This window comes from Uranotaenia lowii, chromosome 3 (genome assembly GCF_029784155.1).
Source record: "Uranotaenia lowii strain MFRU-FL chromosome 3, ASM2978415v1, whole genome shotgun sequence".
Classification (NCBI taxonomy): Eukaryota; Metazoa; Arthropoda; class Insecta; order Diptera; family Culicidae; genus Uranotaenia; species Uranotaenia lowii.
Window position 1 is genome coordinate 280374203 of NC_073693.1, and position 17268 is coordinate 280391470.

General features: G+C 32.5%; 1 protein-coding gene across 1 annotated transcript in view; it reads right to left on the minus strand.

Annotated features, from left to right (window-relative positions):
• Window positions 1-391: 391 nt before the first annotated feature.
• The window catches only part of LOC129753492 (zinc finger protein squeeze-like), a 40283-nt gene continuing 23406 nt past the window's right edge, over window positions 392-17268 (minus strand). The window contains exon 2 of the mRNA XM_055749309.1: window positions 392-433. Within this exon, the coding sequence (XP_055605284.1) occupies window positions 392-433 (42 nt within the window). The remainder of the gene's footprint in view (window positions 434-17268) is intronic.

The following is a 17268-nucleotide window of genomic DNA, read 5'->3' on the forward strand; positions in this document are numbered from 1 at the left end:
TAAATGGAATTCCTCATCATTAGATTCTTAGTGATTATTAAACTAGGGTAATTTTTTACAGCTATGACGAAAAAGAAGTTAAAAATGTTAGAGTTTATTGGTTATAAAGACAAATAATAACTTTAAATATTCAAAAAAAAAGGCTTCCGAGAGTGTTGAAAGCCACAAATTATACCATAATCAACAAAAAAATAGTTCTACCATAATTAGTAAATGAGTTAGTCACTCGGATTAAGTGGTTAAGTGTGAAAAAAGGTTATTAAATGGTGAGAAGCGTAGCGAAGGAAGGTTAGACAAAAAAAAGTAAGGTTAGCGAACAAAAAACAACGGAAAAATTAAGATGGACAGTAGCAAAAACACAACAGAAGATGAGAATACTCTAGCATCATCATCAACTAACCTTTCGACTGCGGCCGGATTTCACTCCATATCTCTGTTTTGAGGTGGAAGACGCATCATTTTTGGGAGGAGAAGAGAAAAAAAGTACATACGACATTAGTGATATAAATTCATGTGACGGAATTTGTTTGTGATTTTTCTTTTTTTTTTAAATTATGGAATGAATGATATGCATGATGAGTTTGATTTTTCCACATATTTTTATCTCGATTATTTATATACAATGCTGGTTCAAATGAATGGTTTTCACGCCCCACCTGATTTGTGTAAATCGAACCAAAAACAAAATGATTTGAAATGAAAAAAAAAAACAATGGAAAAAAGGATAAGCTCCCATTAGTTATGCCGGAATTAATTAAATTGGTATCGAACTAAACATTGCGAAAGGGTGTAGATTTTTGATATCATTGCCTATCGGAATGGGCGCATATTTCCGGTCACTGTTTTTTAAAATAATTTTTCAGCTGTATGTTTCTCATCGAGCGGTTGGAAATAAAAAAAAACCGTGGTCATAATCATGATGTTTCGGATTTGTTGGATCTGTTATTTTTACTACCTTTGGTTTTGCTTCGGAAAAATGAAATGCAAACGAAATAAAAAATTAACAAAAAAAAAAAGAGAAGTTCAAACATCAAGCGTCACTGCAGCCCAGTTAGAACAAACATATAAACGTTCCCAGATGGGCAGGCTGCAGCGAACTCAATTAAATGCAATTTCAACCGAATGAAAGAATGGAAAAAAAAAATGAAAAAAAAAATAGCAAAACTCAGCAAAACTGAACCAACTAACAATCGGTATGAAGGTACCCAGAACATGACAACTTGCCCATCAGAACCGTGATCGGTGGATGACGATTGAAATTTATTAAAATTTGCCAGGCCCTGCACTAATTATTGGTTTCGACACAACAGGAACTGAAGCGGCAGATACAGAACGAATAATAAAAAAAAAACACGAAAAAAAACGACACGATTTAAAATACCGATGCTTGCAGGTAGCCAGCCAGCAAAAAAAATTCTACTTATGAACGCATAACGAAATAAAAATCAAAAACATCATCACACGCGAATCCATACACATGTTAGGTGACGACGGAATGTGTGTGTGCGCGAAAAAGGTGCAAGTGCGGAAAAAGTGTGGCTTATTTCGTTCTGTTAAACCCTCACAAGGCTCTAAATTTCAGTCGATTGAAAATGTCAAACAAAAATGTCGAATAATAAAATTTTGAAATTCCCCAAGAATGTCAAAAAAATTTTAAAAAAAAGTTTTTGTCAAGATTGTTAAAAAATTCCAATAATTAATCAATAGGAAAAATAACCTAAAATTGCAAAATATGGAAGATCTTTCAGAAATTGTTTTTAGAAATTGTCTCAAGCTGATTGACAATCTATTTTAGAACATGCTTAACTTATACTATTTGAACTATTTGAAAATGTTGAAAATGTCACTGTCGATTATAGATATGACAATTTTAAAGTTGCTTCCTCGCTTGATGGTTAATTAGCTGCCTTCTCAAAATTCCAAGTTGTCTGTTCGACTCACTTGAATTATGCACAATTCATTAAAACGCTCCTCTCGCAATGATTCAAAGATTGTTATTTTCTCAAGTGGTTCTTTCAATCCGCTTGATTTCCAATTTGGTATGTGACTTAGGCTATGCTCTGAACTCGCCTTTAAATTTCAGTTACTCAGGCTGTCTCCTCTGAATTCACTCTTCGATTTCAAGCTGTCCTCTCGATTTGCTTGTTTTTCATCGATAACTCAGGCTGTTCTCTCAACTTGTCTTTCGATTTCAAGCTGTCCTCTCTAATCGCTTGAATTTTTATCAATAATTCAGGCTGTCCTCTCAATCCGCCTCTCGATTTTAAGCTGTCCTCTCAATTTGCTTGATTTTTCATCAATTACTCAGGCAGTCCTCTCAACTCGCCTTTCAATTTCAAGCTGTCCTCTTTACTCGCTTGATTTCTTATCAAAAACTCAGGCTGTCTTCTCAATTCGCCTCTCGATTTCAAGCTGTCCTCTCAACTCGCATGTTTTCTCATTAAGAACTCAGGCTGTCCTCTCAAAGCGACTCTCGATTTCAAGCTGTTCTCTCAACTCGCTTGTTTTTTCATTAATTACTCAGGCTGTCCTTTGAACTCGCATTGCGATATCAAGCTGTCCTCTCGATTCGCTTGTTTTCTTATGAATTACTCAGGCTGTCCTTTTAACTCGCCTTTCGATTCAAAGCTGTCCTCTCAATTGGCTTGTCTTTTCATCAATTACTCAGGCTGTCCTCTCAACTCGCCATTCGTTTCCAAGCTGTCCTCTCAATTTTTTTGAATTTTCATCAATTACTCAGGCTGTTTTCTCAACTCGCCTTTCGATTCAAAGCTGTCCTCTCAATTTGCTTGTTTTTTCATCAATTACTCATGCTGTCCTCTCAACTTGCCTTCCGATTCCAAGCTGTCCTCTCAATTTGCTTGTTTTTTCATCAATTACTCAGGCTGTCCTCTCAACTTGCCTTTCGATTCAAAGCTGTCCTCTCAATTCGCTTGTTTTCTCATCAATTACTCAGGCTGTCCTTTTAACTCGCATTGCGATGTCAAGCTGTTCTCTCGACTCGCTTGTTTTTTCATCAATAACTCAGGCAGTCCTCTCTACTTGCCTTTTGATTCAAAGCTGTCCTCTCAATTTGCTTGTTTTTCATCAATTACGCAGGCTGTCCTCTTCACTCGCGTTGCGATGTCAAGCTGTTCTCTCAACTCGCTTGTTTTCCCATTAATTACTCAGGCTGTCCTCTCAATTTGCCTTTCGATTCAAAGCTGTCCTCTCAATTTGCTTGTTTTTTCATCAATTACTCAGGCTGTTCTCTGAACTCGCCATTCGATTCCAAGCTGTCCTCTCAATTTGCTTGTTTTTTCATCAATAACGCAGGCTGTCTGCTCAACTCGTCTTTCGATTCCAAGCTGTCCTCTAAATTTGCTTGTTTTTTCATCAATTACTCAGGCTGTCCTCTCAATTCGCCTTCAAATTTTATGCTCATGCTGTCCTCTCAACTCGCTTGTTTTTCATCAATAACTCAGGCTGTCCTCTCAACTCGCCATTCGATTCCAAGCTGTCCTCTCAATTTGCATGTTTTTTCATCAGTTACTCAGGCTGTCCTCTCAACACGCCTTTCGATTCAAAGCTGTCCTCTCAATTCGCTTGTTTTCTCATCAATTACTCAGGCTGTCCTTTTAACTCGCATTGCGATGTCAAACTGTTCTCTCGACTCGCTTGTTTTTTCATCAATAACTCGGGCAGTCCTCTCTACTTGCCTTTTGATTCAAAGCTGTCCTCTCAATTTGCTTGTTTTTTATCAATTACGCAGGCTGTCCTCTTAACTCGTTATTCGATTCTAAGCTGTCCTCTCAACTCGCTTGTTTTCTCATTAATTACTCAGGCTGTCCTCTCAACTCGCCATTCTATTCCAAGCTGTCCTCTCAACTCGCTTGTTTTTTCATCAATAACTCAGGCTGTTCTCTCAACTTCCCTTTCGATTCAAAGCTGTCCTCTCAATTTGCTTGTTTTTTCATCAATTACTCAGGCTGTCCTCTCAACTCGCCATTCGATTTCAAGCTGTCCTCTCGACTCGCTTGTTTTCTAATCAATAGCTCAGGCTGTCCTCTCAACTCGCCTTCGAATTTTATGCTGTCCTCCCAACTCGCATAATTGTTTCTAAATCGTTCAGGCTGTCCTCTCAACTCGCCTTCCAATTTCAAACTGTCCTCTCAACTCGCTTGAAATTGTGAACGTGATCAAGCTGTCCTTACGACTCGCTTTATATTTCATTTTTTTTTTCACTTCAGTCCCGCAAGCTACCGAAAACCATCAAACTACATTACTATTTTTTACTTCAACTACTCCTCGCTTAAGGAGTACTTGAATTACTCATTTTACTACATTTTTGCGAAATTAAATTAATAAAGTGTATGGTTTTCAAGCAACTTTGATTGTAATTTTCTCAACGTGAACCGTTTGTTTTCCTTTTTCGGTTCAAATTTTCTTTATATTTTTTCGTTTGACTAGGCTTACGAGAAATAACCTGTCACGGTCGCCAAATGTGCAGACCTGTCCGGAGCTCCGAAACTCAGACACAAAACCGGTGAACTGTCGGATCACGAACTACCAAGGCAACACACACACTTATTGACTCGCTCGCTTGAGCGCCAACTGACTGACTGACTTCCTGCACGCTTATGACGAATGACACGAAGTCGGTTTAATCCGTTCACACAGAATCTGCATCTTTATCTGATTCTTAAATTTTAAGTGAGCATAACAACATTAAAACTTATGTCAATAACCATCCAATGAGATTTTCAACCGGAAATTAAAATCGGCTGTTTGTATAAAGAATTGTAATAAGGTGTGAAAAATGTAACCCAGGTCAGGAAGCTTTTTTGAAAACTGTGCTAGACATTTGATTTCCAAATATGTATCCTTATACAGAGCATCTAAATTTTGAATATAATAATTAAAAATGTTTTTCTAAAACTGGGTCTGGGTTCAAAACCTAAAGTGAATTGATTTTGTTCATTGAGTTTTACAATCTTAATCTCATCTGAAGCCCAAATTAAGACCATTTTTTTTAAAACTAATTTCAGATCTGAAATTAGCTTGATTTGACTTATAAGTTAAAACCAAAATCTCATGACTAAGATTCAGAAGTCAAGTTAAAAGATTCAAATTTAAGTTGACTAACAGAAGTCAGAGTTAACTTTAAAACGAACATATAGCAGTAAAGCTTGAAGATAATTTTTGTAAACAAAGATTAAAAATTTGCTGATTCAACATTATATTTTTTACCTTCCTCATTATTTGTGCCTTGTTTGGGGCTAATTCGAACCCGCATTAACAGAGTTTATTGTTTAAATAATGCAAATCCATTGTAGAAAAAGGCACAGAAGAAAAAAATCAAAAACCAGATCATATCATTAGCTCCCGATGATTAAATTTAATCAATTATCAACCGGGCTCCCCCGTGTTTTTTTTTAGAAATCTCATTTTTTTTCGTCGTTGTTTTGTTTGTGGTCAATCCGCGCCCTTTTGCGGATGTTACACCTCTCCCCTTCAACTTTTGCCAATAATCGGCACAAATTTCGACACAGGTCCAAGGGTACGCGCTCCAGTGAAATGTCAGTTGAGTTGGATAATCGTTCTATGGGTTTTAATTTATTTGCATTTCTCCGCTCGATTGTGTTTGGTTTTCAATTTCCGATATTACAGCATAAATCCAGGGGTACCCGGGATAAAATTCCGGCCTGCTCCCCCCCGAAACACAAATTTCTCCATGGATGACCGTGTGTGTGCGTTAGTGTGGATTCAAATATGGTTGAATGAAAAAGAAATCAAATACAAAAAAGTAGGTAGGTATATCACATTGGCACCTGTGGTATCGAATGAATTTTTCAAAAATAAAAAAAAACGAAACAAGAGAGAGGGGGCAGCAAAAAAAATGCGACACCAAAAACAACACCCATGCATCATTCATTATGCCTAGTACTGTTGGGTGGGTTGAAAAATTAGTGTATAGAAGAATGGATTGCATTATGAGCACAGAGCGTTTGGTGTTGCTGTTTTTATTTTATTTTATTATTATTGCAATCATTATTATAATAATGTTAGAGGAGCCCACCGGCTAAATAAGAGCAAATAATTTGCGGTTCATGACATCAATTCAAACTATGTTTTTTTTTCAAACGGGGCTCTCGACGTGAAATTTATTAATATTTTTTCCCATTTGAATGTCTGCGTTTGGATGTGTGGAGAGCTGCAAATTTTTTTTAGGTGTGAAACCCCCATTGGACGTACAGGAAAGTGCAGGAGGGGGGATGTAGATTTAATTTTGTTATTTTTTCCGTTTTCATTTTATTTTCTCCTTTATTGCACTCAACATTAGTTGACCGGAGCACCGCAACGCCAACAAAAATTGCAAAAATAAAAAAAAATATAACACCAGAGTCATGTTTTGTGAGCTGCTGTCGATGATGCAGTTTTGATTTTTATATTTTCAAGCTAACCAACTACGTTTTTTTCCACCAACATTCCTCTTCTTCTTAGCTCGATTGACTCTCTGTCTGTGGCTATGTTAAACAGCGATATTTTTTTTCGTTTTTGGTTTGGTTTTTGAACCCTACCTGCCTTCTTTCATTAAATCGGCGCTACCTGCTTTTTAGTTGTTAACGGGTGTCGAATTTATCTTTTTATTCTGCTGTGTGTGATAAGTGGATGGCGTAGAGTGTTTTTGCTGATTTTTTTTAAGTGATTTCGTTTACCTTCTTTTTTTTCGACTTGCGATATGCGAAAATTTTGTCGAGTGTGTAGTTTTGCGTCCACACGTTTAGTCTCCGGTAAAATTCATTCATATTTTGCGGACCCCCTTGATCGTTAGCTGATTGATTTTTTTTGCTTAAATTTTAAATTTAAAAAAAAAAAAATTTGAGTGATTCAGTTTGGGTATTCTGCTATAGTTAAAATTCAAACAATCGAATGGGAAATTACTAGTTCAAATGCCAAATGGATTTATCTATGAATGCATGGTTAACAACTGCTGATGAAATTATGATGATTATCACTGATAAGTATGTTTGATGCAATTGATGTAAACTTGTGTTTGTGTCAGTATTTCTCAATTGTAAATTGGCCTTGCTTTGTTTATTTTTTTCAACCCTTCGAGTTGCTCTACCATTTTGACTTGATCATTTGAAACAGAAATTTGTCAACCAAAAAAAATTAAATACAGAGGGAAAAATGAAATTAATAAAAGTCAATTTAATGTTTACTCTGTTGTGGTATGAGCCTACTTGGTTGAATGATTCAACTGAATCAAAGCAATCGAAAGATTCCTTTTAATTCAACCACGGTAAATGAAAAGTTCATATACCAGTATTTTGATAGCAACTTACTACCTTCTTCAATCGAAAACGTTCACTGAAGATGGTAGTAAGTTGCTATCGAAATACTGGTAGGGTGATTTGCCAATCGTTGCACAGCTAAGCACTTGATTTTGGTGTTTATGCTGTATTTTAGTGATTTTAACCAAATTCACTCGATTTTTTTTGTCGATGCACTCATACAGTATTGGTCAACAAGACCCAAAAGTTCAAGTGTTTGAAAAAAGTGACATAAAAATTTAAAAAATCTTTTAAAACAGTTTGTCTGTGCCCAATAGTTGAACAGGCAAATTTTGTGTCGTGCATAATGTTGTCCGATTTTTTCCAATGGTTGCACATTTTAAAAATCAGTCACCATGAGGTCGAATAGGCTGATATTTGTAACGGAAGCTTATTATGAGATCTTCTAGTTAAAATGCAATCAAATTTTTAGACGGCCCCTTATAAGAATGGGGGGGGGGGGGGGTCTTCTATATAAACCGTGTCCAATGCACTTTCAAATTTCAAATCGGCCTCAAAAAAAAAAACACAAAGCCGACGGTTTGAGTGTCTGGAATAGCATTTATCACACGTGAAGTTTTCTCAGAAACTCAAATCCAACCCTTATTTACCCGAAGCCATTTGAGTGGAGTGTTATTTAACCTTATTTGCCCAGTGTTGAACCTTCTTCTTTATATGTCCTACCAACATAAATCTTTATGTCTTCAAAATCCCACAGAATGAACTGAAAGGTATTTAATGCTTGATTTTTAAGTGGCTATTAACAGGTGAAAAAATTAGAGAACGTAAACTGTTTTGCCCCCTTTTACCCCTATGAAGAAGATCCAATTTCAAAAAAACAAATGTTTTAGGAGTCACTTGGAAGTCGATCGATTTTTAAAATAATGAATCAATTTAAAACTTGAAAATGGACACAACCACGCCCAAAGTTTCAGATCGTTTGACTGATTTATGCTCATGCTATACAATTTTGTATAAGATTTTTTTTTTCGAAAAGTTAATTGATTTAAATATCTTTTTCATATAAGTGGGTTTATTTGTAATTAATGTAACCTCTGTAGCATTTCATCAATCTTCAGGAAACAATCACATCACATAGAAATGCTTCCCTAGAGTTTTCCGGCTGAAAAACTGTTTTGGATCAAATTAAGTTTCACAAAGCTATGACTGTTTATTTTTCTGGATGATAAGGGCCAAATAAAGCAGTAACGGCAACTCGACGGCAGATTCGAATTCTCGAGAAAATTGCACGTTAGATAAGTAATATTTCGGGTCTTCCAACCTTCGACTTCTAGTTTCTGAGATTAAGGGTCGTAGTTTTCCTTCTGTACAATATTCTGAAAATATTAATAACAAAATCAAAGGGATCGCTGTTGACATGGAATAAAATTCTTTTAGATTTGTCGTCACGAAATTAGAGAAACAGATTTTTTCAGAACAACTTTTAGATTCTTTGCATAAAATGTTGAGTAAATGGTCGGGATAAAGGATTTCAAAATAAATCTGATAAAAAAGTACTCTCAAAGCCAATGCAGTTTAGTAAACTTTGACATTTTTCAGACAATGCAAATTGCCCGACTTTCATATAAAGAACTAATATTAATTATAAAAATAAAAGTAAATAGAAAAAAAATTAATTTTGAAAACATAAGTTTTTCAACGAGTTTAATAATTTTAAAACTTAATTTTTAAGATTTGACGGTAAAAAAATAAACTTATGGATATATAAAGTGTCTTTGAATTATTGAATTAATTATTAAAATTAACATTGAGTGCAAAAAATGTGAAAATTCTGAGTGTAAAATAAAAAATAAAAGCACAGAATTTACTAAAATTACTAGTTAAACGTAAATATCCACTTATTCAAAAAAAAAACATGTCATATCAATAGACAATTCGAGTTGTTTTAGTTGCATGTAGTCAATGAACGTGTTCAATGTTGTATGACAATTTGTATGGAAGAAGAACTTTTCACATATACAAGAAATTCAAATAAGTTAGAAATGAATTTTGTTTAAAATTATTGATTTTGCCCATTCCTAAGAATAATTGTTTGCCAGCATGAGAAGATGCAAAGTATTTCATGAAAAAAGTTATAACAATTTCGAAATAAAAAATCGTAATCCATTGAAAAGTATAGTAAAATTGCAGGTTTTGCTTTCTGAAGCTTTCAATAATTTCATGACATGTTTTTTGCGAAAGTTTTGAATCATCACACTTATTGGCTATGCATAGCAGTATAATGCGATTCTTATCTCCATCTGGTTAATCAGCTTTCAAATTAGCTGTCAATACACTAAAATTAAAAAATATTTACCTTTTTTGAATTTTTTGTATGACAACGACTATCATTTCTGAAGTACAAGTAAGGTTTAGTTTTTGTTCACATTGCAAGAACCAAGAAATATTTTAAAAATACAAAATTATGTTTTTGAATTTTCAGTACATCTCTGATGGTTTTTGAATGAAAATTTGGATTTTTCCGTACAAGCCTCCATACTAATTCAAAACACGTTATAATGCAGGACTTAATCAATCGCTTACAAAACTTTTATTGCTATTTTTTGTTGTAAAAACAACCAAACAAAGTTATTGGAGGCATACGAATTTATAAATTTGAAATTTCCAAACAAATTTTGCACCGGAATTTTGTACAACAATGGGGCAGGAGGAGATTGAGCGGACCAATTGTTGCACGATCCAACATATTTTCTGGTTAAGTATGGATCATAATTTTTTTTCAAAATCATGGTGTTAAAATTGTCCAACAAACGTTTCGTATAGAAAACTGATACGAAAAATATTTTGTTCTGACGTAAAACCTTATTTGCCGTAGAAGGAATGTTAAGGTTTCTGTTAACAATTAGCACAAAAATCGCGCGAGAAAAACAAGAAAAATTAAAACTGTCGTAAGATACACACTTACCAGCAGAAAATATCACAAAAGCCTCATTTCATCAGAAAACTTTCCGAATTACATGATTCAGTATTATTTTTGAGGAAAAGTTGAAAAACAGCTAAAATATTGACAATTGGTTAACAATGGTTAACAATGGGTTAGGGGACAACGATTGGCAAATCACCCTATATGAACTTTTCACTTACCGTGGTTGAATTAAAAGGAATCTTTCGATTGCTTTGATTCAATTTAATGTATCCTTGAAGAAAATCTCATATTCAATCGAAATTTTTTGTTTTAATTTATGAATTATTTTTATATTAGTTTGTAAATTTTCACACTTTTGTAAATGGAATAATTTAAGTCACATTTAGCCATTTTTGGAATGTCTATCATTGTTTTTTTTCTGGTTTGTCATTTCTGTTATTAGGCTGCTACCATTCTTTAACAACTGTTTTTTTTTTAATATTCTTCTCAATTTGGACTTAAAAAAAACCCCATTGAAAACTGTAAATATTTTTATCAATTTTTTAATTTCTTTCTTTCTTGTTTTCTGTTTGTTCTTTTTCTTATTTTGTAATAATTTTTATTTATTTTGTTGCCATTTTTGCAATGCATGTGTATTTAATTTTAATTGTCTTTTGTTATTCCTTCTCATTTATAATCATTTTCATAACATCTATTTTAATTTTTTAATTATATTTTTTATATTAATTTGTACGTGTCGTTCTTGTAATTTTCATCATTTTTGCCATTTGAGTTTTTGATCATATTAATCTTTTTGTTATTTTTTTTCTTGTTTTTCAAACGGGTTTAATTTGTCAGTTTGATAGTTTCTTTCAAATTTTAAGTATTAAATTTTGTATTTCTTAAAGTTTTCATCAAATTTGTTATTTTTCCTATTTTCAATTGTATTTTTGAGTTAAATAACAATTTTCAATGTCAATGTGTCAATTCCTAACCATTTTCGTCGTTTCCATTTTTTTGAATTTTTTTCAGTTGCGTAAGTTTTGTTTTTCAAATTTTCGTCATTTTTATAATTTCAATAATTTTATTTTTTTTTCATTTTTATTGTTTTTTATAGTCATTTTTGGCAGCTTTAAAAATTTTGATAATATTGGCAATGCCGTCAATTTTACCTAAATTCTGGATTTTTTTAAAATTAAGAAATCTTGATTTTGTCACGGTTTTTGTGACTATCTTTTTTCAGTTGGCTTTTCTGTCATCATTGATGTAAATTTTTTTTTATGTCGGTTTTGAATTTTTTATATTGTTTAATTATTTTTTTTATTTTTGTTAACTTCAACAGTTTGGATATTTTTATCAGCTTTTTCATTATTGCCATCTTAACATTTTTGACAATATGGACAATTTGGTAATGTAGTTTTAGATTTATGAAAATTTCGAATTGGTCAGTTTGATAGTTTTTCTCAAATTCAAAATTATGAATTTTGTATTTCGTAAGATTTTCATCAAATTTGTCATTTTTTCTTTTTTATGTATAGCTTTCAATGTCCATATATATTTCTGAATATTTTTTGTCATTTCCATTTATTTGGATTTTTTTCCGTTGCCTAGGTTTTGTTTTTTTTTCAAATTCACGATATTTTTGACATTTTTCATAATTTGTAAAAATTTTTTTTTTTTTAATTTTCATTGTTAATTTTAAAGTCATTTTTGTCAGCTCGAACAATTTTCATAATAGACAATGCCGTCAATTTCAATTATATATATATATATATTTTTTTATAAATTTAGAGTTTTTGTTTTCGGTCATTTTTTTAAGTTTTGCAATTTTTTGAAATTTTCCGTCATTTTTGTTGCCATTGTTATTCCGTTAACTTTTGTTTTTCAAATTTGGGTCATTTTTAATATTTTTATAATTTAATTTTTTTCCATTTTCATTGTTTCGTATAGTTATTTTTGGCAGTCCTCAAATTTTGGTAAGATTGACAATGCTGTTAATGCTATTCTGGAATTTTTTTTTTAAATTTTGAATTTTGGGTTTTGGTAATTTTTTGTAAATTTTGCCGGTTTTTAAATTTTTCGTCATTCTTGTTGGCATTGTTATTTTGTAAAATTTTGTCAATTTTAGCAGTGCTTGCATGCAATTGGTCGATTTTATCATTTTTTTAAGTTTTGCCATAGTTGTCGTTTCTGTCTTTTTTCAGTTGGTTTTTCTGTAATTTTTACCACTTTTGGCATTCGTTTATCATTTATGTTTATTTCTATTTTTTGTATTTTTTAAATTTTTAATTTTTTTAATTTTTTTTTATTTTTGTCAATTACTGTTCATGTATTTCTATCAGCTTCTTCAGTTTTGCAATTATTGACATTTTGACATCTGCCTAATAGGCATTGGATTTTTGCAACCTTTTCTATGGGTCTACAATAAGGTTGCCAGAATTTTTTCAGTACGTACCCTAGCCGGACAAACCCAGGCTATTCTATCTAAAAACCTGGCAAAATTCGCGCATTTAATTCCAAAATGTCGACCAAAAATCCGGACAATATATCCGGGCAAATTTGGTCAAAACCCAGAAAGTGCTCAACACAAATCAAGGAAAAAACTGTATTTTCCATCAGCAGTTTTAAGTGGTATTTTAGGCTTTCCAAAAATTTTACATGATTATTTTTTTAAAACGTGCTTATAAAATTCCGTTTTACAACATAATTTGTTATTTTTTTGGTTTTGGCAAAAAAGTGAAGAAATCCGTGTCAAATTCGGGCTTTTTTCAATGTAATCGAATTTCAAGCTTAGACCAATAAAAAACTGTGCGGGATAAAAATCTGAGAATTTTTGAGAGCAAAAAAATCTGACTTTCTGTGATTGTAAATTCTTGATAAAATGGTTTTGTTTTTGTACATTTTAGTTGGGTAAAATCAATTAAAATTACTAATCTTACCATACTTGTTTAAATCAAATTAAAAAATCTAAGTTTTATTTTGGCTAAAAACAAATATAAAAATTCTGTGAAATCTGTCAATATTTTATTATTCTGTGTTCTGGGACACAGATTCTGTGATGAAAAATTGCTCAAAATTCTGTGATATTACAGATTTTTCTGTGTTTTTGGCAACCTTGGCTGATGAAGAAGGCGTAACAACAAACAATTCTGAGATTTGTGAAAAATTTAACAAACATTTTTCTACGATTGGGAAAAAACTAGCTAATGAAATCCCATCTGATCCCGGCAGTGATCCTTTGTCGCATATTAATAGTGTACAAAATACAATATTTTTACGTCCAGCTAGTGTCAACGAGGTTCGACTAGTAATTCTATCTCTTAAAAATAAAAAGAGTCGTGGACCTGATGGATTTCCTGTAGATGCGTTAAAAAATAACAACGAAATTTTCTCTGGTATACTCATGCAATATTTTAATCACATGTTAGAGACAGGAGTTTATCCGGATTGTCTTAAAGTTGCAAAAGTTATTCCCATTTTTAAGGCAGGTGATCCACATGACGTAAATAATTACCGTCCAATTTCAACCTTAAGTGTTTTTAGCAAAGTTTTTGAAAAACTTCTAATGAATAGAATTGAAAATTTCTTAAATCAGGAAAATATACTGTACAAATTGCAGTACGGTTTCAGACCTGGATCGAGTACGCTAATTGCTATCACAGAGTTAGTTGATTCTATTATTTCAAAAATTGATTCAAAGAATATCGTTGGTGCTTTGTTCTTGGATCTTAAAAAAGCCTTTGACACACTAAACCACGACATATTATTGTCCAAATTGAATGAATACGGAATAAGAGGTGCTGCTAACAACATCCTTCGCAGTTATTTATCGGAAAGGAAACAATTCGTAGCGATCGAAAATACTAGAAGCGATTTGAGAAACATTGATATTGGTGTACCCCAAGGAAGCAACATTGGTCCGTTACTTTTTCTTTTGTATGTAAACGATCTTTGTAATTTACCACTGAAAGGCACAGCTCGATTATTTGCTGATGATACAGCTATTTTTTATTCAGCTGCATCAACGAATGTTATAACTCAACAAATTGAAAATGATTTGAAGTTACTATCAAAATATTTTAAATGCAACTTGCTTTCTCTAAACTATTCAAAAACCAAATATATGTTGTTTCGTTCTTCACATAAAAAAATACTATCAAATAATGACCCAATTATGGATGGAATTGTTATTGAGAGAGTTCATTACTTCAAGTACTTAGGAATTTTCTTGGATGAAACACTTTCTTGGAGTTGTCACACAGAGAACCTAGTAAAAAAAATTTCTCCTCTTTGCGGTGTTTTGTGGAAATTAAGAAACTTAGTGCCCCAACATGTTCTTTTAAAGTTTTACTTTGCATTTATTCAGTCTCATCTAAACTATCTTATTTTGATATGGGGAAGAGCCTCCTTGTCACATCTTCAAAAACTTCAGACCCTACAGAATAGATGTTTGAAAAACATCTTCAGACTACCCCTGCTTTTTCCAACCCAACAGCTATACTCTCTGGGAACGCACAACATTCTTCCAATAACCGAACTCTGTAATTTGCAAACCGTTATATATGTTCATGATAATATACACTCGAGTAGCAATAACCAAAACCTAAATTTTACTACGGGATTAAGAACCCACAATACCCGTCAAAATAATTACTTGCAACGAAGCCGATCCATGACATCTTTAGGGCAAAAAAGAATTTCTTTTATAGGACCTACAATATACAACGCTTTACCTACTGAAATAAAGACCATCAACAACCGTTCCATGTTTAAAGTCAAAGTAGTACAGTTATTAAAAGAAAAATTGAATCGTTAAAAAAGTCGATCAACAACCTGTTTTTTTTTAATCAAATTTTGTTTGTTTTTGTAGCATCGTAGTTTTCTTTTGTCGTATTTTTAACTATTAATAAGTAAACTTAAGTAAATCTAGCATAATATTTAATTAGTTAACATTATTAAAAAAAAGAAATGGATCTCTTTAAAGGAAATTTTCTTCCATTGAGATCCTTATCGTAATCTTGTTTAATTATAGCATACATTTCCTCGCAGTAAATAATAAACTTTTGTGTTCTCAGCATGATTAAAATTTTGTTCGCGTTGAAGTTTCTTTGTTTTGCTACCAGACGTGCTGAGAACAGTAGCGTCCATTACCAGGGGGCTCAATTGAGCCTTTTGGTGTGGGGGAGTGTGGTGGGCCGCTACAAAAAAAAAAAAAAAAAAAACCTTGGCTTAGACTAAGGTTGCCAGATGGCCCGGTTTTATCCGGATATTTTAAACAAAATTTGAAATAGTCCGGATTTAATTGAAAAATGCCGAAATTTTCCCCGGAATTATTCACTTTATTTGGCAAATCAAACTAAAAAAAAAATGTTTTGTAAATTTTTTTATTTAAGCCTCCCAAACGAAATTTTTTGAGCAAATTTAATAAAAACTTTCCTGAAAGATTTTTCGGAAGCCTAAAATACCTTTTAATATCGGTCGATGAGTTTTGATGAAAACATTTTTTTCTTTTTTTTTTATCTATTTTGAGTAATTCCTGGGTTTTTATCAAATTTGGCCAGATATTGGCCGGATTTTTGGTCGTCAATTTCAAATCAAATGCCCGGATTTTGCCAGGTTTTTATATAAAACTTCCCGGATTTCTCCGGACCGGATACGTATCGAAAAAAATTTTGGCAACTTTAGCTTTGATCCGAATGTAAGTAAGGGTAAGAGTAAGAGTTCAAAACGTCTGTTATAAATTTAAAAAAAAATCAGCATGTCCGAATTCTTGACTTCTTTTAAGACCCTCAATCAAGATGATTGATGCTTGACTCATGATTCTCGACTTTTCATTATAATGGTTTTAACTCCTATTTTTCCCCGTTTGAGACTTGTATTTTGAGATTTTCTCTTGTTTCTTGACTATAGATTCTCGACTATTGATTTTAGATTTTAACTCTAAACTCTTCATTTCTGCGAATTTATTTTTGACCAAAATTGAAATTTTTACAAAAATGTAAGAAAAAAACTGAAAGCTCAAAACATAAGAGAAACTGATCAGACCGCTTTCCTGATGAAGCATGCAAAAGGGAAGCAAACAAAATATTTCGATAAGATTCAAGCACGTGCCAAAGGTGTCCCAAAAAAGGTACCATATCAACACATATGTAGATTAGACTGAATCGATTTTAGGTCTTTTTGAATTTTTCAAACCCTGGCGTCTTTAAGGCTTCGTTTTGGTTCAAAACTCATCCATGATTTTTAGCAGAATTTTTAAGAAACGTTTAGGTACATGAGTAAATTTGAACTTTTAGGTTTGTATGGGAAAATTTAATATTTTGTACTGAAAAATCAACATAATTTTTTATTCTTCCGTGGAACCGAGCCTGATTGTGGTTTCTGTGTCAATTGATAAATTCTTCAAAGGAAATTTTTCATTGAACAACTAGGCAAAAATGTTATTTGCTGTTTAACAGGGGTATGCCTTTTGGAATTTAAGAACAATAAATTCAATTGACATCACTGCTAGTGCCTCGCGAAGTATTGCATGAAAAGGAATCATGCAATACCCAGCAGTGTTGTCAATTTAATTTATTGTTTTTCAATTCCAAAAGGCATACACCTGTTAAACAGCTAATAACATTTTTGCCTAATAAGATACGAAGTTACGGTCTTGGACAAAGTCAGGGCTGGTAGCGGTTTGACTATGAAAAAGTAGTGACTTTAGTGACCAAAACTTGAAAAAAAGTGACCAAATAGTGACTTTGAGGACCGAAAAAAGTGACCAAATAGTGACTATGTAGAACGAAAAACGTAACTTTGAAGTACAAAAAATGTGACCAAATCAGGCCCGAGCGAAGGATCCGTCCATGGGAGGGTGGGTTTCGAAATTCAAATTTAGATAAAAATAATAACAATACCAAAAATTAAAAAAAATGAAAAGGAAAGGGTTTTCTTACACCGTTTGTCACTCATGTTCAACACACAAACTAAAAAAATGACTGATAAATCATATTTTGGAAACATATTACAATGAATGTTTCAAATTTTCGAAATAAATTAGTTTCAAAAGAATTTCTTAGCAAATTTAAAATTAAAAAAATC